The sequence below is a fragment of the Schistocerca americana genome, chromosome 7, assembly GCF_021461395.2.
Source record: "Schistocerca americana isolate TAMUIC-IGC-003095 chromosome 7, iqSchAmer2.1, whole genome shotgun sequence".
NCBI lineage: Eukaryota > Metazoa > Arthropoda > Insecta > Orthoptera > Acrididae > Schistocerca > Schistocerca americana.
In genome coordinates this window covers 388,845,449-388,872,753 of record NC_060125.1, presented here as the reverse complement: position 1 = coordinate 388,872,753, position 27,305 = coordinate 388,845,449, and the positions used below count along the sequence as shown (strand labels likewise).

The 27,305-nt window shown below is 46.4% G+C and overlaps 1 protein-coding gene across 1 annotated transcript in view; it reads right to left on the bottom strand.

Annotated features, from left to right (window-relative positions):
* LOC124622099 (cytochrome P450 4C1-like) overlaps positions 1 to 27,305 on the bottom strand; it is a 132,332-nt gene that overhangs the window by 55,622 nt on the left and 49,405 nt on the right. Inside the window, exons 3-4 of the mRNA XM_047147701.1 lie at positions 15,610 to 15,700; positions 7,461 to 7,646 (exon numbers count right to left, since the gene is read on the bottom strand). Of these exons, the coding sequence (XP_047003657.1) occupies positions 7,461 to 7,646; positions 15,610 to 15,700 (277 nt within the window). The remainder of the gene's footprint in view (positions 1 to 7,460; positions 7,647 to 15,609; positions 15,701 to 27,305) is intronic.

Here is a 27,305-nt window from a genome sequence, read left to right as displayed (position 1 = left end):
CTCGAGACTCCAGGAATATGCTGTCTCATGCAACTGCATAGGTTGTTTTATTCACTTTGTTTACCCCATTATTTAGAAGACACTGATTTATTATTACTCTATTTCATTGTATAACGTAATTTATCCACTCCTTTTCCAGTTATAAATATTGCTCCTTTTTGCGCCAGTATGTTCCTTAACTAGTGTGTTTATACTTTGTATTCTTGTTTGTTTTTGCATACTCACCCAGATTTTAGCCTTGTCTGTCACCACACTACCTTTCGTGAAACAGCTTCCTATGTATTGGTCCATATTTGGATGGTTTTGTCTTTCTATAAATAGATCGACAGTGTCATACCTTATATTCTCAAGGGAACAGTAGTCACAAAATTAAAGGAGATTTACAGGGAATTTCCTTTGGTTAATACGGTATTTGATTTCCTTACTTGTTCCACCATAATATTTGTCTGCTTATTAACTGATGCTTTAGGTACTCTATGCCATATCTTACATACCGAGCGAGGTGGCGCAGTGGTTAGCACACTGGACTCGCATTCGGGAGGACGACGGTTCAATCCCGCGTCCGGCCATCCTGATTTAGGTTTTCCGTGATTTCCCTAAATCGCTCCAGGCAAATGCCGGGATGGTTTCTTTGAAAGGGCACGGCCGACTTCCTTTCCTAATCCGATGAGACCTCGCTGTTTGGTCTCTTCCCCCAACAAATCCAATCTTACAATTTTTTAATTTAATGTATAACATTATGCCCTCTATGTATTTGATGAGTATACCTCGCAAGTTCTTGGCTTACCGATTATCACTTTGTCGCCCGCAGGGTTTCGCATATTCCGACAACTAATTCTCGTATATCACTAGTGGCGATATTACTTGGGCGATAGATATGCACACTGTTGTGTGCTTCATACGTCAAATCGCTACTATTCAATTGAATGAGGATAGTTTTTCCTAAGAGCTATAGGATTCTCATCTATGTGAGTTATGGAAATTTGTTTATATGTATGCAAAAGTGAGACTAGTCAAGCTCCATTCGTTTTTGCGTTCGATTTGGTTTATTGTCTTTTTTTTTTTGTTTTTTTTTTTGTTTGTAAAATGTTCAAGTTCTGTTATATCTCTGCTATGTTAAAATAGTTTAGATGCTGACTAATATGTGCACATATTCTGCTTTAGTGTACTTTGTGTGCCCAGGTACTCTTGTTAGTGTTGCATGTTACATTTTGTCGGTTTTAAGGACTTTTATTCCTACGCTTCATTTTCTGTCAACTACTGATATACCTTGACGTATGCTACAGGTATACTCATTTTTAACACGCATGGCGCTGAAGATGGCATTAATGAGATGCCAAAACGGGTCCTGTAAATAAAATATCTTCTGTTTAGTGATTTTTCTTTTATTAATTATATACAATGCGGGAGCAGGTACAAGTTGGGTTGGGTTGTTTGGGGGAAGAGACCAAACAGCGAGGTCATCAGTGTCATCGGATTAGGGAAGGACGGAGAAGGAAGTCGGCCGTACCCTTTCAAAGGAATCATCCCAGCATTTGCCTGGAGCGATTTAGGGAAATCACGGGAAACCTAAATCAGGATGGTCGGACGCGGGATTGAACCGCCATGCTCCCGAATGCGAATCCAGGGGCACAAGTGTTTCAGAGCATACAGTTCAGCGCATATTGTTGAAGTTACAGCTCCACAGCAGATGATCACTGTACTTTCCCATATTGACCGAACGGAATTGTGATTTGCGATTGCAGTAGCCACGGGATCGTAGAAATTACATCTTTGGTCAATGGAAATATGTTACCTGAAAGGTACGATCGTGTTTCTTGTTACGTGAAGTCGATGGTTATGTCCAGATATGCCGTCATTCTGGCAATCAGTTGTCTGACACATGCACCGTACCTAGGACACAGACCAGGGGGATAGTGTTGTGCTATGGGGGATATTCACCTGGACTGCCATTGGAGCTATGGTAATAATTGGCGAAACAATGACAGCTGTTGGCTACCTCGACATTATTATGGACCATGTGCATCTCTTCACACTTGATATATTTCCCAAAGTACAGATATCTTTCAGCAGCGTAACTGTGAATGTCACAAAGCCAAAATCGTGGCTATGTGGTGCGACGAGCGTCAGAGTGAGCTCACATTGTGTCTTGAGCATCACATTCGGCTAATCGCACCTGAGAAGCCACTGGGTGCCTGCTCTGCGCCCACAGACCACCAGCCCATAACTGCATGACATGTGCTTTGACATCTGGTGTCACACAGCTCTGAAAACATACCAAGGACTTGTCGAATTCGTGCCTTGCATATCGCTGCTGTGCTGCATTCCAGAGGTGGATCAACAAGCCATTAAGCAGTTGGGCATAATGTTTTAACTGATCATTGTATGAATGCTTCTGTTGAACCATTCTTATTCAGGAGCTCAAGCCTTCTTATTAGGTCTTTTCTAGTAATGTAAATAACTTACGATGAAAACGAGAGACTAAACTCTCTTAACACACCTCCCTCATAAGACGAATACTTTTGATGACTGAATTCAGTGTTTCGTTCCTCTTTTAACATTTAAGAGCTAAAAGTGAAGTGATTGGTTCTATGATTCATGGAGTTATGGCAGTACAAAACTGTGGACTCTTGCCTGATATCGGCGAAAATATACTTTTTTGCTGCGCTAGATGTCACTTGTAACATCGTCTACACTTAGAAAGATTTGTCTTGTTTGTTTCCTCGGTTGAATGGCATTGATTTCACTTGTTCTCAGCAATCATAGCTAACGTGCCTCGTGGACTTTAGGGGCTCCCAACACTACATAAGCAAAAGTTGCCCATCTTTCCAGTTGTAACTTATTTCATAGCTCCATCATACAAACTGGCTAGTAAATAGGACATTTCAATTAAAAATAAGACAAAAATCAAGCCAAAGCATGATATTTTAAACTCAGCGGACCTTGTAAATAAGATAAAGGGTCTGCCTCACACTGTGCTGAATTATTATCCTTTGAAACTGTAGTTTGTTTCCAAGATATGACTAGGAGAATTTGTTGATGTTCTGACAGAGTTAGTATACAGCTCTAACGTGAATGCTGTGGAAATGATTGACTTGATACTGGCCACTCAGACATGCTTAGCAAAAAACTATTTCCGCTTCGAAAGATCTCTGCATAAACAGTTAGATGGCTTCATTAGTCTTGGCCCACTTTCGGTTGAAACATTCATGGACAATCTGGAACAACATTTCTTTGAACAAAGAACCTTTGACTGCAAATATTAAATACTGTTTCAGGTATGTAGATAATGTGTTGTGTATATGGATAGGCACTACAAGACAGCTCAAGACATTTTACAATACGTTAAACAGTCAACCTAAGAATACTCAGTTCACAATAGAGATTGGCAGCCAATCCATAAACTTGACATAAGTGCACAAACATATAGTTTCAACATTTATAGAAAAACTATAGTTATAGATGCAGTAACACCTTCTTGCTCACAACACCCAGTAACACAGAAACTTGTATCTTTCCACTCAAGGGTGCACCATCTCATATCTGCTCCCATATCCAAAGAAGATTTCAAAGCAGAGTAAGACATAATAAAATTGATCGCCTCAACCATTGACTATAGCGCTGTCTTCACTGATCACATATTGCATAAGAAAATGGATATTGTCCTCACAGTGTTTGGAGGAAGTGGAGTACAGTCCCATACCTACGGTGGTTATAGCAGAGTGTAACAAGATCACTGAAATCTGCCAGTTACATGGTTTCCTACAGTGTGGGGAATTCCACAGCATGCTATTTTCAATAGCAAAGATAAAATCCAATTTCTAGCCAGCAGTAGGCTATAAAAACTATTTGTCATATTCATGGTGTTTTATGTTCGTCAAAACTGTTGGTCAATACTAACTGTATATAAGTATTTTGAAATTTTTGTCTGTTATGGAAATGTTGCGAGAGTGGAACTAGGTCAGTTAAGTAAATTTTTGGTACAATTTAATGTATCACATCTCTTATTCCACGTCCGTTGTAGCCAAAAATTTTGAAGCTTACGCTTTGTTTCAAGGATGATAGCGAATTATCTCTCAGTAATTGAATTTATTTTATGACCCAACAGGTTAGCCGAGAGCGCTAATGCACTGCTTCCTGGATTCGGGTAGGCGCGCCTGCTCTTAATCGAATCTGCCTGGTGGATTAACAGCGAGGGCCGATGTGCCGGCTACCCTGAATGTGGTTTTAGGCCGTTTTCCACATCCCACTATATGAATAACGGGGTGGTCCCTACATCCCGCCTCAGTTACACGACTTGCAGACATTTCAAACACGTTCGCAAAATCTCTTGATTTACACTAGACGCAGACAGCTGGGGTACACTGATTCCGTCCCGCGGAGTAGAGGGTGGCAGCAGGAAGGGCATCGGCCATCCCTTCATATTAACCTTGCCAAATCCGATTGTAACGACGCCAACCCTGCAAAAACTGCGGAACAAAGGCCTAAGCAAAAGAACAAGAAGAATTTCATTTATTATCAGGTCATCGGCATAACGTCGTTTAGCACCTGGTATTTATCAGATTCCAAAGCGGTGTGTAACACAACGGTTTGGTGAAAGTCAGGGTTGACGCTAGCAGCAGCGTCGCCTGGAGTGTGAGGTGTCACAGTCGGGCAGTGGGGCTTTGTTGTTGGGTGGCGCAGCAGCAGTGCAGCCCGCCGCGCCACAGACAGCGGGCTATTGTGTTATAGCAGGCCAGCCGCCACCATGACAGTTCACCAGCCCACTGCGATTTGCATTATGCCTGCAGTCCTCAACCCTGTATGTCGTGGGCTACGCTTCGGGGCGTCTACAGTCTGTCGGCAACGTCCTGAGAGTTATGGGCAGACTGATGTCGTGTGCTACATGATTCCTACTACGCGTCAGTATGATATTCCACTTTGTAAGAACGGAACGCTTTTAATTCCTTCACTTTCATCTGCGCTGTTTGGAAATTAAAAAGTGTGAGAATGGTTTGATAAGACTGGCAAATTTCCATGAGAGAACCTTCATGGTCGGTAAGCTTAATTATTCCAAGGTTCAACAGTACACAGCCTGCAGTTCGTTGTTGGTAGCAAACAGTATTGGTCAGTGTGTTGACTGTCACTGAAATGGAAAAAACCGACTTTTGTACTGCTATTAAACATTTGCATCTGAGGGCTTGGGCTGTCTCCCGAATTAAAAGAGGATTGGATGAAGTTCACGTGGAATCTGCACCATCACTGAAGACCATTTACTTTCAGATTAATGAAATTGAGTGTTGTCAGACAAGCACTGAAAACCAAGCGCAGGTAATGCAAGACCGCCGAATAAAAATTCGACAGATTACTGAAATTGTAGGCAGAATCTGAGCGAGTGCACAATGTCCTGCATGGAGAACAGGGTGTGAAGAAGCTGTGGGCGAGGTGAGTGCCGCTGTTAACCAGATTCGAGGGAAAGCGCATCTGGCACAACGTTTCAACACAATGTCTGGCGACGTTTAATCGCAATCCGAAAGCCATTTTGCATCAATCTGTGACTGTTGAGACCAATATTACACACTAGCGTCAAAACGGTAGTCAAAATAATGTACAGAGGCTGGTGAAAGTTCACCAAAGAAGGTGAAGATCATTTTGTGTGCTAGTTAGGTGATGCCCACTGTTTTTTTTTTTGGGGTCCCAGGGAATAATCTTTATGAATTACTTGGAAAAAGGCGGAACCATAGCTGAACCAAATAATGCTTCATTGAAGGATCATTTGAAACTTGTGTTTGTTGGAAAGACATCAAGATTGGTACGGAAAAAGTGCTCTTTCATCAAGATAATGCACCATCTCACACGTCAACTATAACAATGGGGAAAGTGCATGAATTTAGCTTTGACTTGGTTCCTCACCCACCTTTTTCTGTCTCAAATTACAATATCTGTATAAGTATCTGTTATGATGAGAAGAGTGTAAACGAGAGTAAGAAGAATTAGGGGATAAATGTACCCTAGACAGATTCTTAATATACGAGCAGAACAAATCAATCTTATGCGCGCCAAAGCACAGGCAACAGGCTGGACCAGCGATATCGGTAAGAAATACACCAATAGTAAACATCAGTGTCAAAGTGGAATAAACTTCATTGTTAAAACAAGAATGATTGGATCTAGGTACCGTTAAGAAGCGTGTCACATCCGATATCAATGAATGAAGGAAAATGGTATCAACTGTTATCCTTAGAAAGCAACATTTCTCTACTTAAATTTCAGGTACATAAACATTCATAAGGAGACAAGTTATCGTTGGTCAACACTATCAGGTTTTGCAACGAGGCGAGATCTTTCTGTTGACCATTCCTTACCCATGCACCATCGACACCAACGAAGTTACTGCAAAGCAACATGAGAAAAAAATGAAGGAGGGAGTGAGTTTACACGCTAAAATGGACTTTTCAGCATTTTGAGCAGTACTTTATACGGATAACACTGATCTATGGTATATCAAGTCGTACTATGAGTTTTCTGTTCGTCAAAGTAGGTAACAGTCTATGTGACAAAAGCGCATGATGCATACTGTTCTCACTGCTGCCCGTCTTTTGTTTTGAATCCATTATCTGTTTTAATGCATGTATTACGATTTACTCACTCCACTGTGGAAGAGCAAAAAGGAAGACGTTTTCAGACTTTCAACGTTGAGATCACCATTATGTCTGATATGAATACTGTAGCAACATTTGTGCTCTGAGAAAGATACTAATAAATGTTTCCATCATTAAAGGGTGAGATATAAAACTCTCTTTGAGTACTTATTGTTTTACAGGATGAGTACTTCTTTTCCTATCAAGATGAACTTTTGTGGCATGGTAGTATTGGCAGTTAATGGCAAGGATAAATATAGAGCCAGCAGTCTGCGACCATTTTAATCATACTATTCCCACCAACTACATCGAAATTTTTATCCACGCCTACCAATAGCGGTACAAACAAGCGAGAAGGGCAGTGCGCTCCGTTATATACCAGCCACTCAAAATTGTTGTGGTCCATATCTGTTGCTGTAAATATCACAGCTCATCCATCGTTCTAAGCATGACTCTAATGGAACAAATAATGAGAATAAATACATTTTTAACAGTCTTACTGTCAGATGAGTATTTTAATTTCTGATTCCAAAGTCAGAGTGAATCCATAACACACCTAACTTCATGAATAAGTGTTAGTTGCAACGGTGACTTGTGAAATATCTTTCGGATACTTATCTCAGTTATAGGTGTAACTGGAAGTATTTTATGTACCATACTGTCGATTAAGAGTTACGTATCACCAAAACGATGTAATAAACTCAGCTCATATTTACACTCACAAATGTGCTTTGTATTAACTACTAAAATAAAGTAATTGTAAGATAAGCAAGTGTGGTGTTATTATAGTGCGGTTCGTTCATTTCAGTTATCTGTATCTTATTTTCCACGATAACTTACCGCATATGATATCGAGGGTACAGCGTGTGATGTGCGGATAAATGTCGAAGGCTTGCCCATCGGCTTTCGACTTCAGAAGCTTTACCAATACTTCTGCCTTCTCCACGAACACTTCAATGAAATTATCGAGAATGGTAAAGTGGAAGGCGGGCGTAATCATCTTTCGATGTGAATGCCACTTTGTTCCTGGAATATAAGGACTATTACAGCAAATAGACGATACATTATTTGTGTCATAGGGAAGATTATGTCTTCCTAAATATCTCAAATATCGTTTGAACAAGTCACAACAAATTTCAATTAAAGTTCTTAAAGCTGAAGTTTGTAGCCAAAAAACAGAAAACACTTATGCTCGAAGAGAAACAAAACAATGCCAGAAAGCACATTTGATGATATCAAATATGACAGAACTTTTACGACCTCTATTATTTGTTATATATATTCCAGTCTGTCTTCCGCTACAAGTTTTTCTTCTACAGCTCTTTATAGTTACATGAAGTTTATTCTCTGATGTCTTAATACATGTCTTAACAGCCGGCCGGAGTGGCCGAGCGGTTCTAGGCACTACAGTATGGAACTGCGCGAACGCTACGGTCGCAGGTTCGAATCCTACCTCGGGAATGGATGTGTGTGATGTCCTTAGGTTAGTTACGTTTAAGTAGTTGTAAGTTCTAGGGGACTGATGACCTCAGAAGTTAAGTCCCATAGTGCTCAGAGGCATTTGAATTTGAACATGTCTTAACATTCTGTCCCTTGTACCTGTCAGTGCTTTCCCTCTGTTCCTTACTTCGCCGATCCTGCAGAGAACCTCCTCATTCCTAATCTTAACAGTCCACCTATTTTCAGCGTTCTTCCATATCTCAAACGTTTCGATTCTCTTCTGCTCCCGTTTGCCCACTGCAGTGAGTCAATACCATACAATGATTTTTAATCTGAATTCCTCGTTCTTCGTCCTCCACTCTTGTTGTTCACTCTCGATTGTCCATATTATATATCACCCTTCTTTCCTTGTAACTAACTCCCATTTTTCCCAGAATTTCGACGACATTGTACCATTTTTCATTGCAGAATGCTTTTTCCAGCTTGACAAATCCTATGAGCCAGTCTCGACTTTTATTATGTTCAACACCAATTATCAAGCTTAACATTATAACTGAGCGTCATTTAAAAAATTCTCAGTTTTCTTTTCCATTCTTTTGTACATTTTCCCTATCAGCAGCTTGGTTGCATAAGCTGTTAAGGTCATTCTGCGGTAGTTCGCGCACTTATTTCCCTTTGCTACCTTCGGAAGCGTGTGGATGATATTTTTCCGAAAGTCTGATAGTATATCGCCAGACTCATACACTATGTGATCAACAGTATCCAGACATCCCTAAAAACATACATTTTTCATATTAGATGTATTGTGCTGCCACCGACTGCCAGGTATCCCTGTCAGCGACCTCAGTAGTCATTAGACATCGTGAGAGAGGAGAATGGGGTGCTCCGCGGAACTCATGGACTTCGAACGTGGTCAGGTGATTGACTGTCACTTGTGTCATACGTCTGTACGCGAGATTTCTACACTCCTAAACATCCATAGGTCCACCGTTTCCAATGTGAGAGTTAAGTGGAAACGTGAAGGGATACGTGCAGCACAAAAGCGTACAGGCCGACCTCGTCTTTTGACTGACAGTTGAACAGGATCGTAATGTGTAATAGGCAGACATCTATCCAGACCATCACACAGGAATTCCAAACTGCATCAGGATCCCCTGCAAGTACTATGACAGTTCGGAGGGAGTTGAGAAAACTTAGATTTCATTGTCTACCGGCTGCTCATAAGCCACACATCACGCCGGTAAATGCCAACCGACGCCTCGTTTGGTGTAAGGAGCGTAAATATTGGACGATTGAACAGTGGAATAACGTTGTGTGGAGTGACGAATCACGGTACACAATGTGGCAATCCGATATCAGCGTGTGGGTATGGGGAATGCCCGGTGAACGTCATCTGCCAGCGTGTGTAGTGCCAACAGTAAAATTCGGAGGCAGTGGTGTTATGGTATGGTTGTTTTGGAACGCCGACATCGTGCCAGGCCTCACCGACCGACATCGATAGCTCTCCTCAGTGCAGCACCCCTTGAAGAATAAGCTGCCATTCCTCAACAAACCTTCCAGCACCTGATTGAACGCCGGCCGTGGTGGCCACGCGGTTAAAGGCGCTACAGTCTGGAACCGCGCGGCCGCTACGGTCGCAGGTTCGAATCCTGCCTCGGGCATGGATGTGTGTGATGTCCTTAGGTTAGTTAGGTTTAAGTAGTTCTAAGTTCTAGGGGACTGATGACCTTAGAAGTTAAGTCCCATAGCGCTCAGAGCCATTTTTGAACCTGATTGAACGCATGCCTGAGAGAGTGGAAACTGTCATCATGGCTAAAGGTGGGCCAACACCATACTGAATTCCAGCATTATCGATGGAGGGCGCCACGAACTTGTTAAGTCACTTTCAGCCAGCTGTCAGGATACTTTTGATCACATAGTGTACATTCTACACACCAACGTGAGCAGTCGTTTGCTTGCCACTTCTCCCAATGATTTTAGAAAATCCAATGGAATGTTATCAATCCCTTCTGCCTTATTCGATTTCAAATCCTCCAGAGCTTTTCCAAATTCTGACTTTAATACTGGATCCCTTGTGTCTTTCAAATCAATTCCAATTTCTTCTTCTATCACATCATCAGACAATTGCTCCGCCTGGTAGATGCTTTCAATGTACTCTTTCCACTTATTGATGATCACCTCTGTGTTTAGCAGTGGAATTCCCATTGCACTCTTAATGTTATCGTACTGCTTTTAACTACAACGAAGGATGCTTTGACTTTCCTATATCCTGAGTCAGTCCTCCCGACGATCATTTCTTCGTCTATTTCTTCAGGTCTGCAGCTGTTTTACCTTGTCTTTCCTGCACTGTCCATTTGTTTCATTCCTAAGGATTATACTGTTGTATTCCCGTCTTCACCTGAATATTTTTGTACTTTCTTTTTTCGACGATGAATTGAAGTATTTCTTCTGTTACCCAGGTTTCTTCGCAGTTACCTTCCTTGTACCGACGTTTGACTGTCCATTATCCGTGGCTGCTATTTCCAGAGATGTACAGTCCTCTTTAACTGAATTGCCTACTCTCTTCAAATTGCTACCCTCACTCGCGTTTCGTCCACTATCTATTACCTGATGGACCGTGTTAATGCGTAGACTTGCCCAGGCGCCTGGATAACATCACAGCCCAGCATCCTGTGATCCACCCATTAGATAACTAACATGTTGACGGAGGTGACAGTAGAGCGTTTGGTCTGGCCACCACTTTGGTGCGGGCGTGGAGGGGCCCCATCTCTATTCTGGAATTCCTTATCACAGTATCCACATCCTTGGCGCACTTCAGTCGCGCCTCATAATTTCTTAGTACTTCAGTATACCGTTTCGTTCCACTTCATTCTTGCAGACGATTCTCTTATACTTCAGTCTACTCTCCATCACTACGAAAAAGTAATCTGAATCTATATGTGCTCCTGAGTACGCCTTAAAATCCAATATCTGATTTCGGAATCTCTGTCTGACCATGAGGTATTCCAGTTGGAATCTTCATGCATCTCCAGTCATTTCCATGTATACTTCCTCCTCTTGTAATTCTTGAATAGAGTATTGGCTATTACCGTCTGAAATTCATTGAAGAACTCACTCCCCCTCCTCTCTCATTCCCACTGCCAAGCTCATATTGTCCAGTAATCCTTTCTTCTACCCCTTCCCGTATAACCGCATTCCAATCCCCCATGGCTATTAGATTTTCGTCTCTTTTACGCACGAAATTATGCGTTCAGTATCCTCATAATTCATCTGCCTCTTCGTCTTCTGTTTGCGACGTCGGCACGTATATCTGAGTTATTGTTGCCGGCGTTCGCTTGCTATCGAATCTGATGAGAACAACCCTATCACAAAAAAATGGCTCTGAGTACTATGGGACTTAACATCTATGGTCATCAGTCCCCAACCCTATCACAGAGCTGTTCACAGTGGCTCACTCTATGGCCTACTCTCTTATTTATAATGAATCCCACTCCCGTTATACCACTTTTTGGTGCTGTTGATACTACCCCACATTCGTCTGACGGTATCTTCTTTCTGTTTCATTTTACTGAAACTCAGTATATCTCAAATGAGCCTCTGCGCTTCACTTTTCGAATTTTTTGGCTTAAGTACTACATTCAAACTTCCGACTTTCGAAGCTGTGACTTGTAGAATGTTATCTCTGCTTTGATTGTTCCATCTTTTCCTCATGGCCACCGTCCCTTTGGCACTCCTCCCCACCCCGGAGATCCGAATGGGGGACTAATCCGGAATTTTTAGCCAAAGGAGAGATCATTACGAAATGTTTTCAATTACAGACCACACTTCCTGGGGATACACGTTATGTGTCCTTAATGCGGTGGTTTCCAATGTTTTCTCCATCCTAGTGCCGTTGATCATTCACATAACTGAACTGCTTGTACATTATTTTGTATGCTAGACAGCGTCATCAGAAGGTGGAATTGAAAGCCAAAGTTTGTCGGTAGTGTCGTTTCAGGGCTGTGGATGTTTCACAAGTAAGGAAATAACTCCACGGCAGCACGAGCGTAGTCGACTACCAAGTTTCGCCCGGTGCCAGGATCATTACTTTGACTCGCCACTGACGGGCTTCCATCACAGCGTCTTCCATGTTAGAGGCCTCTTATAAGAAGAAAAAGATTTTTACGACTTAATATATAACGTAAGGGACAAAGGATTTTGGTCCGTAGAAAATTCTGGTATGAAGAAATACAGCAATGAAAGAATAATCCACCTGTATATTGCCTGTACTCGGTGTCCAACAGTATAGTGTCACGTCGTTCTGTGGAATACAACCGTAAAAGGATTTTGGGACATATATCTACATTTTGACGCTATCGTAAAAGCAGCCATCCAGTTACGGACCAAGAACCAACTGATAAACAATGACTGCAGTTACATTCTCAGCAAGGTCTGGGAATCCGCTCTCTGTGTGATTAAGGTGCAGAGTAACATATTTAGCAAACACAATGAGTTGACGTAAGAGGTGGGTGGAGCGCCAACAGCTATACCGCCGACGTTATACCGCCTCTATGACCGCCTTTGTAAACACCGCCATCGACTCCACCGGCGCCCGCCTTCGGGCGTATGGAATTCCACCCCAGAGACGCAATGGGAGCGGACATAAGTCACACATACGCTCTCAGGAGGCAACCCGACAGGCATTGGTGAATACACATGAGGGGCGCATGGGGCGCATGGGGCGCATGGGGCGCTTCCCCCCCCCCCCCCCCCCCTCGGTACCCCCCCTTCCCCTTGCGGGACCGCCCGCACTGCCACCCGCGCCGCCCCCTCCAGTCAGCCCGCACGCAAATCGTTCGTTTTTTCGTCAGTCTACTCGACTGAATCGAGTTATCGAGTAGAAGAAGAGGCGCACAGAGTTCATCATTTATGGAAGAGAACAACAAATGTAACTTTTTCCTGTCATAAGATGGCATTGTCTTGTATACAGGGTGGTCCATTGATCGTGACTTGGCCAAATATCTCACGAAATAAGCGTCAAACGAAAAAACTCAAAAGAAAGAAACTGGTCTAGCTTGAAGGGGGAAACCAGATGGCGCTATGGTTGGCCCGCTAGATGGCGCTGCCATAGGTCAAACAGATATCAACAGCTTTTTTTTTTAAAAAAAAAAAGGAACCCCCATTTTTTATTACATATCGCTGTAGTACATAAAGAAACATGAATGTTTTAGTAGTACCACTTTTTTCTCTTTGTGATAGATGGCGCTGTAATAATCACAAACATATGGCTCACAATTTTAGACGAGCAGTTGGTAACAGCTAGGTTTTTAAAAGTAAAATACAGAACGTAGGTACGTTTGAACATTTTATTTCCGTTGTTCCAATGTGATACACGTACCTTTGTGAACTTATCATTTCTGAGAACGCATGCTGTTACAGCGTGATCACCTGTAAATACCACATTAATGCAATAAATACTCAAAATAATGTCCGTCAACCTCAAAGCATTAGGCAATACGTGCAACGACGTTCTCTCAACAGCGAGTAGTTCGCCTTCCGTACTGTTCGCACATGCTTTGACAATGCGCTGACGCATGTTGTCAGGCGTTGTCGGTGGATCACGCTAGCAAATATCCAACTTTCCCCGCAGAAAGAAATCCGGGGACGTCAGATCCGGTGAACGTGCTTCGACGACCAATCCACATTTCATCAAATATGCTATTCAATACCGCTAATAGCGCACGCGAGCTATGTGCCGGACATCAAATGGTTCAAATGGCTCTGAGCACTATGGGACTCAACTTCTGAGGTCATTAGTCCCCTAGAACTTAGAACTAGTTAAACCTAACTAACCTAAGGACATCACACACATCCATGCCCGAGGCAGGATTCGAACCTGCGGCCGTAACAGTCTCGCGGTTCCAGACTACAGCGCCTAGAACCGCACGGCCACTTCGGCCGGCGTGCCGGACAACCATCATGTTGGAAGTACATCGCCATTCTGTCATGCAGTGAAACATCTTGTAGTCACATCGGTAGAACATTACGTATGAAATCAGCATACATTGCACCATTTAGATTGCCATCGATAAAATGGGGGCCAATTACCCTTCCTCCCGTAATGCCGCACCTTACATTAACCCGCCAAGGTCGCTGATGTTCCACTTGTCGCAGCCATCGTCGATTCTCCGTTGCCCAATAGCGCATATTATGCTGGTTTACGTTACCGATGTTGGTAAAGGACACTTCGTCGCTAAATAGAACGCGCGAAAAAAATCTGTCATCGTCCCGTAATTTCTCTTGTGCCCAGTGGCAGAACTGTACACGATGATCAAATTCGTCGCCATACAATTCCTGGTGCATAGAAATACAGTACGGGTGCAATCGATGTTGATGTAGCATTCTCAACACCGACGTTTTTGAGATTCCCGATTCTCGAGCAATTTGTCTGCTACTGATGTGCGGATTGGCCGCTTCAGCAGCTAAAACACCTACTTGGGCATCATCATTTGTTGCAGATCGTGGTTGACGTTTCACATGTGGCTGAACACTTCCTGTTTCCTTAAATAACGTAACTATCCCGCGAACGGTCCGGACACTTGGATGATGTCGTCCAGGATACCGAGCAGCATACATAGCACACGCCCGTTGGGCATTTTGATCACAATAGCCATATATCAACACTATATCGACCTTTTCTGCAATTTGTAAACGGTCCATTTTAACACGGGTAATGTATCACGAAGCAAATACCGCCCGCGCGGAATGCTCCGTGATACCACGTACTTACACGTTTGTGACTATTACAGTGCCCTCTATCACAAAGCGCTAATAGTGGTCCCACTAAAACATTCATATTTATTTACGTACTACAAGAATATGTAATAAAAATGGGGGTTCCTATTTTTAAAAAAACGCAGTTGATATCCGTTTGACCTATGGCAGCGCCATCTAGCGGGCCAACCATAGTGCCATCTGATTTCCCCCTTCAACCTAGACACGTTTCGTTCTTTGTAGTTTTTTCGTTTGATGCGTAATTTGAGAGATATTTGGCCCGGTCACGATCAATGGACGACCCTGTATGTGGATAATCAGTTTAAATAAAACTTTCATAAACTTGATTATTTTGTATTAGGATAAAAGTGAAGGTAGCGCAAGACGTCGTTAGCGCCCACTCCTTGAGGTTTTTCTGTATCCGACACTGTCGACAGAGCATCTAATGATGAGATGATTGGTACTGTGCCCCTTGACCACCGAGTGGCGGCAGTACATCCATGGAATGTTCTTTCTTTCTGCTTGAGGAGTACCCAAAGAAGCACAAATATGAAAATATTTAAAAAGGAATGTTTAGTTCGATACAGACTGAATTAACATGTGAAGTAACTTGCGCAGAGTACTTAAAATGGAGGAGGCTAACAAAGCAGTCGAAAAGTAGATGATTAGAACAAAGAAAGATGTAATGGCACTGTTAGTAGTTACCTGGCGATAATATTCTGCCGACCACATACGCAACCGTATCTCTTTCCGCCTATGACGTTAATGGTACATACTAGAAGTTTCCAGTACTCACCTGTGCTCGTGAGAAGACCTTCTCCCAGCCAGGGGTGCAGGAATGCGTAGAGGTCAGCTTTAGTAATAAGATCACTGCTAGCCATGACAATCTGAAACAAACGGGAACCCAGTGCACTTAGCCCACACCATCGTTGTAAACTGTCACTGGGAGTTTTACACTGAAAGCAAGGCACGAGTAAATACTCAAAGCCGGTCGTATAACAACAACCATTACTTTCTATTTCCTGCACACTCCGTATATCATGGGACTAAATCTCAGAGTCCCATTTCGGAAAAATTTGTTTTAATTCCCCGTTATTTTAAATTTAATTTGTAATCGCGTAAGCCTAATGTAGTTTAGAATCATCTCCCACATGTCGGTATTGCATGAAGACTGTTGCATGTAACGACCTGAATTGGCTTCACACAAAAAGTAAATCAGGCTCCTATCTACCGTCGGCTTGGTCACCACAGTGTTTCATTAATCACTGGACTTTCGGAGCTGCAGTAGGGCTGCTGTTTCGCGATTTGAGGAACACGTCACTCACTTCAGTGCGAGAAACAAACCACTTCATAAATTTCCGCATACGTAAAGCGCTGTGGATAAGTCACTTTAAGTGCCAAGATAAACTCCCCCCCCCCCCAAGCACACACACATTTCCGTCTTCCAACTTACACTGGCTTCATGTAAGGTGGACATCTTAATCGTTTTTGTCTTTCGTAATATATAAATCGGAGTAGCAAGAAGTGCCGGTCACGTACACTTTGGAAGGACAATATACCCCGAAGCTGTGACGAACGCGCACCGCCTGCCGACAATTGGTATATGGCTGGCAAAAACGACCACATGAACTGTTAAGCATCCTTCATTATAGATGTGAGGAGGTAATTACGTTTTGGGTAGTCTTGTGTCATGTGACAGTAATTCGGTGTAATTTTTGAAGCGTTAAGGACTGGAGGGGAAAAAAAAAAGCTCAAATGGCTCTGAGCACTATGGGACTTAACTTCTGAGGTCATCAGTCCCCTAGGACTTAGAACTACTTAAACCTAACTAACCTAAGGACATCACACACATCCATGCCCGAGGCAGGATTCGAACCTACGGCTGTAGCGGTCACGCAGTTCCAGACCGACGCGCCTAGAACCGCACGGCCAAACCGGCCGGCGAGCAAAAAAAGAAAACTAAGCGCCAACTGTGCAGTATGGTAACAGAGTGGTGATCACTACATCAGTTAATAATACTGTGTTTGTCCACTGGCACAAAAGGTTTCCATTTGCATAGCTGTACTGCAATTTGGCTTCCACGCATTGGCGAAGAGCTAGTTGGGTCCTTTCGCTACGTCCATGTGCCATGATGGAAACAGCGGAGATAATACATACTGGAGCCATACGGAGCTAGTGCAAGCAATCTCAGGCAATTCAAAAGTGGTCTTGGCGTTTGCCGTTGCCGGTCGTTCTTGTAGAGCGCTTCCTGTCGCTACAAATTCGAAGCGCCACAGTGGTTGGAATATTATAAAGGACACAGTGAAGCGCTTTCCTGCTAATCCCAGGCTCTTCTCCGCTCCACACCCTTTCCCCACTGCAGGCCAGATCACTGAAAAGAAGCTCCTAAGAACAACTGAGGGCTATCTAGGTTGTCCTGATTATTAAGTGAACCTACGTACCCAAGCTTTGTGATTTCACTGCTGCTGCTATGGCTCTGTTACGCAAAAATATTTCCTGGCTGCGAAATTCATTTTGTTGGTGTACAAAGCGATTACGCCTATGCTAATAAGTTTCTGTGGTGCTAGTTTTCAACATTCTCCTTCGTACACTAGACGATTTTATACAGTGTGTAGCGGCATACATCGGCACGCATCGTCAACAAGCCGTCAGCTGATATGTTCGCCGTAGCTGTCAAAGGAGTTCACACGTTGACCGCCAGGAACGCTGTTATTATTCTCTCTCTCTGGTGTCCTGCGACGCCCTGTGTCTGTTAATTTCCGGTATAGAATTTCTGTTAGTTATCATTCAAGTTTGGACGATCCAGTTTAGTTCTGTAGCAATTGTCACTTCCTAAATTAAAATCATGTTCAGATTACCGCTCAACACAACTGTTCGGTCTTTATAAGCTTATCTGTGGTTTGTTTAAAATAATTGTTTTTATAACAGTGTCCCGGAATTGATAATCTCCCTCCAGATCCTTGAGCGTCATGCACTCCGCCTCGCCTTCCGTATCCGCCTCCCGTCCCCCACGCGGATCCTCTATGATCTCATTCCTTTCCCCCATCTGCTCCTATTCCTCGAACATATCCGCATCCTCTACACCTCCCGCCGTCTTGAACCCCCTCACCCCCTGGTTGCTCCTCTCCTCTCCCGTCCCCGCCCCCTGCCACGTCTTCACCGTTGTGTCCCCCCTACCCTCCATCTCTACACCCTCCATCTCCTTTCCCAAGGTGGCTTCCGTCACCTCCCCCTCCCGGATGATGCCCTCTCTCCCTCCATTTATCCTTCCTATCAACTCTGATCCTCAATCCCCCTCCTTACCTCTGTCCTTTCCCTGGGCTCCCTCTCCCCCCCCCCCCCTTCTGTCCTGTTTTTCTCCCCACTAAACCTCTCCCTACCTCCCTTCTCCCCCCCAGTCCCTTTTGTATTCCCCTCCTCTGCCTACCCCACTCCCTGTCGCATCTGCCCCCCACCCCTCTTATGGGTCCTCATCCTCCTTCAGCTCCTTTCCCGGCTCCCCCCTTCGCTTTTACTCTCCTTTCCCCCCCTTTTTTGTTTTCCCATCTTCTGTCCAGTTTCCCCCCACCTGCTCTCGACTGTGGTGTCACATTTGCCAACTTTTTAGTGCAGTGTTCCAGTGACTATTCAGTGTTGTTTGTCTTTCTCGTGTTGCGAACAGAAACCATGCTGTCGCTCGGTGTGAATTTTATTTCCTTTGCGAACAGAATCCAGACTGTCGCCGTGTTTTTTTTAATTGTCTATTGTTTTCCCTGTCTACTTCGTATGTATTTTTATTAGCGTCATCATCCCTGTGTTGTTGTTTTAAGTTCCACGATTTCTTTTCGCCTTGTTACTCTCTATGTCTCCGATTTTATCGCCTGTTTTTTATTATTTGTTCTCTTGATCTTTGTCACAAAATCTGTCGGCTGAAGAGCGGCGTACTAAGCTGCTGCCAGCCCGCCCCCTTCGGGGGGAATTGAAATTCAATAAATGGAAAAAAAATTGATAATCTGCATCTAGAGGGTTGGATCCCCTCCTTCGAAAGCGTCAGATTGCAAAGCCTGGGCTACTCTCAGGGTGGAATCTCCGTCTTCGAAGATTGTGTGTGTTTGTCTGTCTGTCTGTCTGTCTGTCTGCCTGCTGCTGTCGCTGTTCGTTCGTTCGTCCGTCCGTCCGTCCGTCCGCCTGCTGGCTGTCCATCGCCGTCGTCGTAACCGCTGCCGCCGCCGCCGCCGCCTGCTGTTCGTCCGTCTGTTCGCCGCCGACGCCGACGCCGTCTGCTGTTCGTCCGTCTGTTCGCCGCTGCCCATCGCCGACGCCGTCGCCGCCTGCTGCACGTCCGTCTGTCCGTCGCCGTTCGTCTGCAATGAGTACTCCCACCTCCACCGTCATCTACACCTCCCCCTCCCCCCCTCCCACAGTCACTTCCTGGAGTGCCGCCTCTGGCCTCCCTCCTTCCACCTCCCCTTCCCTTCCCCCACTTACCCACTCCCCTATCTCCTCCCCTGCTGTATACCCACACCTCTACACCCTTCCTCCAGCCTCCACACCCTCAACAGCTCCCACTACTACCCCCGCCCTCACGTACGCCTCTGTTGCCGCCTCTGCTGCCGCCCCTCAGGTGGTTGGCTTCCCCTCTCTCACCGACCCTGTCGCTTCGTCTTCTGCATCTCCCGCACGCATCACGTTGCGCCGAGCCACCATCGCCACCACTGAACCAGCTGCTTCTCCTGGTGCCTCCACTACGCCACAGGGATCTGTCACCCGCCACCTCCCTCTCCTCCCCGTCCCTCTCCCCTCCTCCCAGCCTCCAGTCTCCATAAAACCCCAAAAGCGCGTCCTTTCCGACTCTGCTCCCGCCACTTCCCACAAAAAATCAACACCACCTCCCCCTCCCCCTGCCGTCACCATGGACACCACCCCTCCTCCTGCCACCCCTACCTTGGCCCCCACCCTCCACACCTTTGTCCTGTCAACTCCCGATCCTGAGTTCCTCGACGCTCGTACCCTCACCAAGGAAATACGAAAGTACTTGCCTGGTGCTCCCACCTCCCAACTCATTCCCCGCAGGGACTCAGTCCTTATCAAGTCCCCGTCCCCATCCTTTCACACAGACCTCCTGCGAAAACTCCCACGAGTTATGTTTGGCCCCCACGCCTCTCTGACACCCTTCCTTTCCGCTTCCACTCCTCGTCAGCCACAGCCTCCCCGTCGGCCCCCCACCTACACCGCTGTGATCACCAAGCTCAGCCCGGTGATCACAGAGGATGAAGTGTTGGTAGAACTGAACTCCCACCCGGACTTGGAAATCCGCTCTGCCCGCCGTATCCACAATGCCTCTGGTCCCACCTATCTCATGCGGGTATTCTCAGAGTCCGCCCCATCCATAGACCATCTCCTCACCCAGGGTGCCCTGATATACCACCGTCGCCACCCTGTTGAATCCTCCAAATCCCATCCCCAATCCTACCGTTGCCAGCGGTGCCTGATGTACAATGACCACCTGACTCCCAACTGCAAAAACCCCCCCCACCTGTCCCCATTGCAAGGCCTCCCACTTTCTCAAGAACTGCCCCAACCTCGCTGCTTCTCCTTCCTGTCATACCTGCAATGGTCCCCATCCCACATACTCCCACAAGTGTAAAGCTAAACCCCCTCCAGCCACCCCTGAACTTACAGTCCCAGTTCGTCCCGTCGATCCTCCTGTCCATCCTAACAATTCCCTCTGTCCACCCCCCACGGCCGAGGACATCATCCGGTTCATTACCGTTGTACTCCAAAACATTCACCCTTTTCAGCGCCCGTACACCTTCCAACAAATATCCCTTGCTGCTCGCTCTGTTTTCCGCCTGAACACCTTCGCCACTTACTCCCACAACCAAGCCCACTTCACCTTCACCAGCCTCGACACCCTAGTTTAAGTCTCTTCCCTTCCCTCTCTTCCCCCCCTCCTTCTCGTCATGGCGCGGCACGAGTCTCGCATCCTCTTCCAGAACATTCGCTCCTTCCGCTCCAACAAATACCTCCTCATGCACACCCTCTCCCACCACCAGGTCGACACCTTCCTCTTGAACGAAACCTTTCTCCAGCCCCACCATTCTATCCGCACCTCCCCCTATATCCTCCACCGCACTGATGCTCCTGGTCCTCGTGCGCAGGGTGGAGTCGCGATTGGCCACCTTAAGCATATCCCCGTCCGGCCACAACCTCTCCTCAATGACCCCACTGAACACCTTATCCTTAGCGTCTTCTTCCCCTCCCTCACCATTACCTGTGCCACCATCTATGTCCTCTCCACTGCTCCTCTTCCTTATGACTTCATCTCCCGCATTGACCACACCTTCTCCACCTATGTGATTGCCGCCGACCTCAACATCCATAGCCGCACTCCTGCTGCCCTTCGGCGGTGGCATCAGTTCCTCTCCACAATCCAGGGTGACCTTGTTCCCATTCCCCAGCACACCAGACCCGAAAGTAACACCACCCCCGATGTTGTCATTGCCTCCGCCAACCTCCTTGGGCGTATCACTGTCGCCGTCCTTGACCCCACAGGTAGCGATCACCTCCCTGTCCTTCTCACCATAACGTCTGCCAACTGCCCCCCTCCGGCTCCGCAACCTGCACCCCGTCCCAAGGTCGTCCATGACTATCGCCGTGCCAACTGGGATGCCTACCGGGACTCCATCTCCACCCAGGTCGAAAGCCACCCTTTTACCTATCGCCATCCTGACGACATCATCCGCGCCTCGTCATTCCTTCAGACGGTAATTACTGACGCCGTGGAGGCCCATGTTCCTACTAAAACCATCCACCCACACCGTCCCACTCTCCCTCTGCGGGCTGTCCTCCTCCTCCGTGAATCCCGCCGCCTCTATCGCTCCTTCCTCCGCACTCGTGACAGGGATACACTCCAACGCCACCGGCAAATACAGCGACACGTACGGAACCTTATTACAGCAACGAAACGCCGGGACTGGCGCCAGACCTGCACACGACTCAATGCCACCCTCCCTATCAACTCCTCCAAGTACTGGTCCGCCTTCCATCGTCTTACTGGTTCCCTTTCCGCTCCCCACTACCCCCTTCTCCATAACGATCGCCCCCTTCCAGACAACCTCAGTAAGGCCAACCACTTCGCTTCCCACCTTTCCGAGGTCTTCTCCATCCCCGATGATCCCCACTTTGATTATTCTCTTTTCCCCACCGTCATGGAACGTGCTGATACCTCAGTCGCTCCACTTGCTCCTAGTCTCCAGTACTTGGGGCAGTTGCCCCCCTCCGACGTCAACACTCCCATCACAGCACAAGACATTAAACTTCTCCTCCAGTCCAAACGCAACACGACCCCTGGTCACGACTGTGTCACCTACTGTCACCTTCGAGAAAGCCCCTATTCCTTCCTAACTGTCCTCGCCCATCTCTATAATGTCATCCTCTCTACTGGCTTCTACCCTGACCTGTGGAAGACCTCCCGCGTCCTCCTATTCCTCAAACCCAACAAACCCCCTTCTGCCGCCTCTTCCTATCGTCCCATCTGCCTCACCTCCGTCCTCAGTAAGGTCTTTGAATCCATCCTCTCCCACCGTATCCATCGGCACCTTGCTCAACACCACCTCCTCCCCCTTACCCAGTGTGGCTTCCGACCCTCTTTCTCTGCTGACGACCAACTCCTCAACCTAGTTCACCTTCTGTCCCTCCAGCTCAACTCCCATCGCTCCGCCACTTTTGTTTCCCTTGACCTCCAAAATGCCTATGACCGTGTATGGCATCCCGGTCTCCTCTTTAAACTCCAAACCTACGCCCTGCCTATCACTTTTGTCCGTCTGGTCGCTTCCTTCCTCTCGCACCGTCCTTCCTATGTCACCCTCCACAACACCAACTCCCGCATCTTTTATCCCACGGCTGGCGTCCCCCAGGGTTCTGTCCTCTCCCCTCTCCTTTATCTCTTGTATACAGCTGATATGCCCAAGCCACCCCCACCAGTCCACCTTCTCCAGTATGCTGATGACACCGCCTTCCTGGCTCTCTATCCTACCCTTCAACGCTCTCAACGTACCCTCCAAACCCACCTTAACCAGTTCACCACTTGGTGTAACCAGTGGCTCCTCCGTCTCAACCCCTCCAAAACCCAGGCAATCATCATAGGCCGCACCACTCGCTCCTTTCGCCTCCATGATTTCTACCTCACCCTTTATGGTCATCCTATCCAACTCACCCCCACCCTGAAATACCTTGGCCTCACCCTTGACCGACACCTCACCTGGACCCCTCATCTCCTGACCATCCAGCAGAAAGCCCATTCCCGCCTCCGCCTGCTGAAACTCCTGTCCGGCCGGACATGGGGATTGCATCCTTCTACCATCCTCCACACCTACAAATCCCTCATCCGTCCTATCCTCTGTTATGCCAGCGTTGCCTGGATCTCCGCCCCCACCCGCTTTTACAAGGCCCTCCAAATCCTTGAACGCCATGTGCTCCGCCTTGCCTTCCGTATCCGCCTTCCTTCCCCCACACGGCTCCTGTATGAACTGATCCCCTTCCCCCACCTCCTCTTGTTCCTCCAACATCTCTGCATCCTTTACATTGTTCGCAGGGTTGATCCCCCCCACCCTCTGGTTTCCTCCTTCCTCTCCACCCCCCGCCCATTGCCGCGCCTCTATCGCTGTATCCCTCCCTCTCTCCACCTCCACACCCTCCATCTCCTTCATCAGGGCAGTTTCCAACACCTCCCCCTCCCGGATGACGAACTTCGCCGTGACATCTACCCTTCCTTCCAACTATAACCCGGCCTTGTTCCCCCCCTCCCCTCCCCAGGGCCCCCTTCTCCTCTTTCCTCCTTCTCCCAGAGCGGATTTTCCTCCATCCCCCCCTCCTCTGAGACCCTGCACCCCATACTGGCCTCTCTCCTTCCCACATCCCTCCCTACCTGGCCCTCTTCTGCGCGCCCCCCATTCCCCTCCCCCATCTCTTCCCCTCCCTCCCTTCTTCAGGTCTCCCTCATCTCCTAGAACCTGGCAGATCCTCTGTATTGATCATCATCAGTGTGCCACATCAGTGTTGTGTTTAGTGCTGTTTCTCGTGTGCGTCAAGGGGTGTGATTTTAATTGTGTACTGCCTTGAGGTTCGCCGTCAGTGTTACGTTATGTGCTATGCCACCTGTCGACACCTTTATGCTCCAGTCATACTGTGCCTTGTGTTCTTTTAATCGTCACAGTGTGTGGCTTTTTGTGTGTGCTACTTTTAAACAGTTTTTTATCTCCATTTTAGTCACCCCGTTTTTTGTCTATTGCCTTCCATGTTGTTCCCCCTTTTTTATATCTATGTTCGCCTTATTCTCTCCTTTGCTGTTTTTAAATGTCTTCTATTGTTTTGTTCTATGTCTTTCAGCTGCAGAGCAGCGCATATGCTGCTGCCAGCCCGCCCCGATGGGGAATTGAAATACAATAAAGAAAAAAAAAAAAATTTATAATCTGTGTCTGTGACGGGCTGATTTTACGAATCCTTATAATATCTGGTTCTGAAGACTATCATCTTGACTTGCAGCAATGGTGATGTGAACCAGACAGTGCGAATAGACCAGCAATACCAGGAAACTTCTCAAGAGTGGAAATGTTCCTCGATGGGAGACTATTCGCCCACATCAAGACTCGCAGTGCGACTACCCCACTTCGACGGTACTACTGCTTACTCAAGTCGAGACAAGTGTTATCTGAGCTGGAGTAACCACAGACTCCATACTAGATCATCGTTAAGCTGCAGAAGTCCACGATATAATAATAACACCTCCTGCAAGGTAGTCATACGAGAAGCTCAAGGTATTGTGTCCGTCTCATAGGAACAGCGTACGAGGCAAATACTTACACAGGAGGACGTCGGGTTCGGAATGCCGTCTCAATATCTCCCACATCTGGGCAGCGAGGTCAACACGGGCGCGGTGGGAAGCACATTGCTGCGCACACTATGGAGTAGCCTATTGCCAGCTCAAGTAAAGGCCACTGCAGCGTCGCAGATAGTGATGCCACTAGACACCATAGTGGCCCTGGCAGACAGAATTCAGTTCTCAATGGTGCCGTCCCCGTGCAGTGCAGCAGCAGCGGCGGCGGAGGCGGCGGCGTGCAACAGTGCGTTGACAGCTACAGTAAGCATGCAGATTATGACAGCTTCGTGAACAAAGTTGACACCCTGAGGAAACAAATCAGCGAACTACTCTCTTGCAGAGACGCTAGAAGACAGGTCAAGAAGTCGTTCCTCCACGAACTTCTCAGCAGCGAGTGGCACAGCACAACCGCCGTCTGACATTTGTCGGTGTCGTCGGAAATTCGGAGATTAGGAGCGCAAATGTGTTTCACCGTGCATTTTCAGAAACAGCAATGGCAATCGGAGGTACGCCCATCTTATTGCCAGTCGCCGTCCGTGCACCTCTTCATAAGGGATCGGGAGTTTCTGGTTGATATAAATCTGATTTATATACCTACCCATGGACAATGTTGCAGAGGTATTGACCGCCGATTGTGTATTACTTCGCTGCATCTAGAATTCGACCATAGCGACCTACGGCATGTAACATATAGAACTGAATTTGGGATTACTCTGCACTTCTGATGGGAACTTTAACGTAGCAGACGTGACTGAATTCAATACTGGAGCTGATTTCCTGGTGCATTATCGTCTGCTGCTGGGTATCATCAACGCAGGTCTCGTCAGTAGCATCACCAGCCTTGCAGCTGGAAGGTTTCGACGCTGCGCCGCGATTCACAGTGCCGAGCATATCGGCTGGGAGCAGATACGCCGAGCTGCTAGAACAGTTCCCTGGTATTGCGCGCTCAGAAAGAGGTACGTCCCAGCATTGTTCATTGTATTAAGACTACTACAGCCCCACCAATTTCACGCAGGGCAACACGCCTTGGCTGTTGCCAAGTAGAATTCGATACTATGTTGAAGGAGGGTACCATTCGCACTTCTGGAACTCCATGGGCGACTCCTCTACACGTGTTGCTCAAAAGGTGTTGCGCTTGGCCCCACAGGGAGATTACTGCATCCCAGCAATAGGGGGACAAGGGGGGTGTCAACCCACTCTCCATTGTAGCCAAATTTATTCAAGATGGCGGCGATGATGTCATCCTAGATGGCGGCATGTAGACTTGGCAACAGCGCATGACGTCATCCAAGATGGCGGATTTTGGCGAGAAAATAGGCCAATTGTGCTACGTCCACTAACCTAACCTCTAGAAAAAATGGAGGGATTTTGAATTTTGGCGGGAAAATATTCCAATTGTGCAATGTCCACTAACCTAAGCCTCCGGATAAAAAAAATGGCGGGAAGTTTGAATTCCAACAGGATAATGCATGCAAAAACCGTACTTATCTTTATTATTATTGATTATCGTTTATTAACATTCATCATAATTTTTTATTATTGTTTATCATTTATTATTATTTATTATCATTTATTATTATTTATTATCATTTATTATTATTTATTATCATTTATTATTATTTATTATTATTGACCTGCCTCCACTAGAAAATTCCCTCCAAATTCAAATTCCAACACGATAATGGCTGCAAAACCTTACTTTTGTTTATTATTATTCATTATCATTTATAAACATTCATTATCATTCATTGTCATTTATTATCATTCATTGTCATTTATTATCATTCATTATCATTTATTATCACTCATTATCATCTACTATTGTTTTTATTTATTATTATAGGCCTACCGCCACTAGAAAATTGCGCCAAATTCAAATTCCAACACGATAGTGTCACGAAAACTGTACTTCTCTTTATTATTATCATTTATTATTTATTCAAGATATGCGATTTTCTCGGCGAGAAAGCCATTTTCCTTACATCCATAACAAAAATCTATCACAAGTTCAAATCCCAACACCATAATTGATCACACGTATCAACTTTCTCCGTCACTTATCTTTTTTCGCTGGTAGCCTATCATAATCGTGTCAAATAATAAACTGCACTTATAGTAACGTAAGTCACGTCCTTTGATTTTGCAGGGGGAAAGGGACTGAAGACTTTATTTCAAGCAGAACGGTCATCACTTGTTCTCCAACACAGTCAGCACAAACATATCGCAGTGCAGTCACCACGACGTCCGCGCTGCAACCGAATTAGTTCAAATCCTCGCCACCCCCAGGACAACGTGCGGAGACACCGCCGACGCCTGTCACGTGAGGTGGCCGGCCACTCGCTCTGGACTGCCGGTACGCTGGGGGCGAGCCCAGTGATCGCTCCCACGTCTTAAACATGTTTTCGCTGGACACGCTGGAACTTGCCGAGTTTGACGTCACAGCGGTCCCTTGTCCGCTCACCACGTGTTATCGTCGCCTCCGCACGTTTCCCGCCAAAATTGTTTGCCTCGGAGCTGAATCACACAACGGTCGGCCGTTCCCTGCCACCCTTGTGGCGGCAAAGTTGTTTCCCTGGGCACGTTCAAACCTGTCGATGCCGACCGCTCACCGTCCACCACGTGTCCCTGTGCGA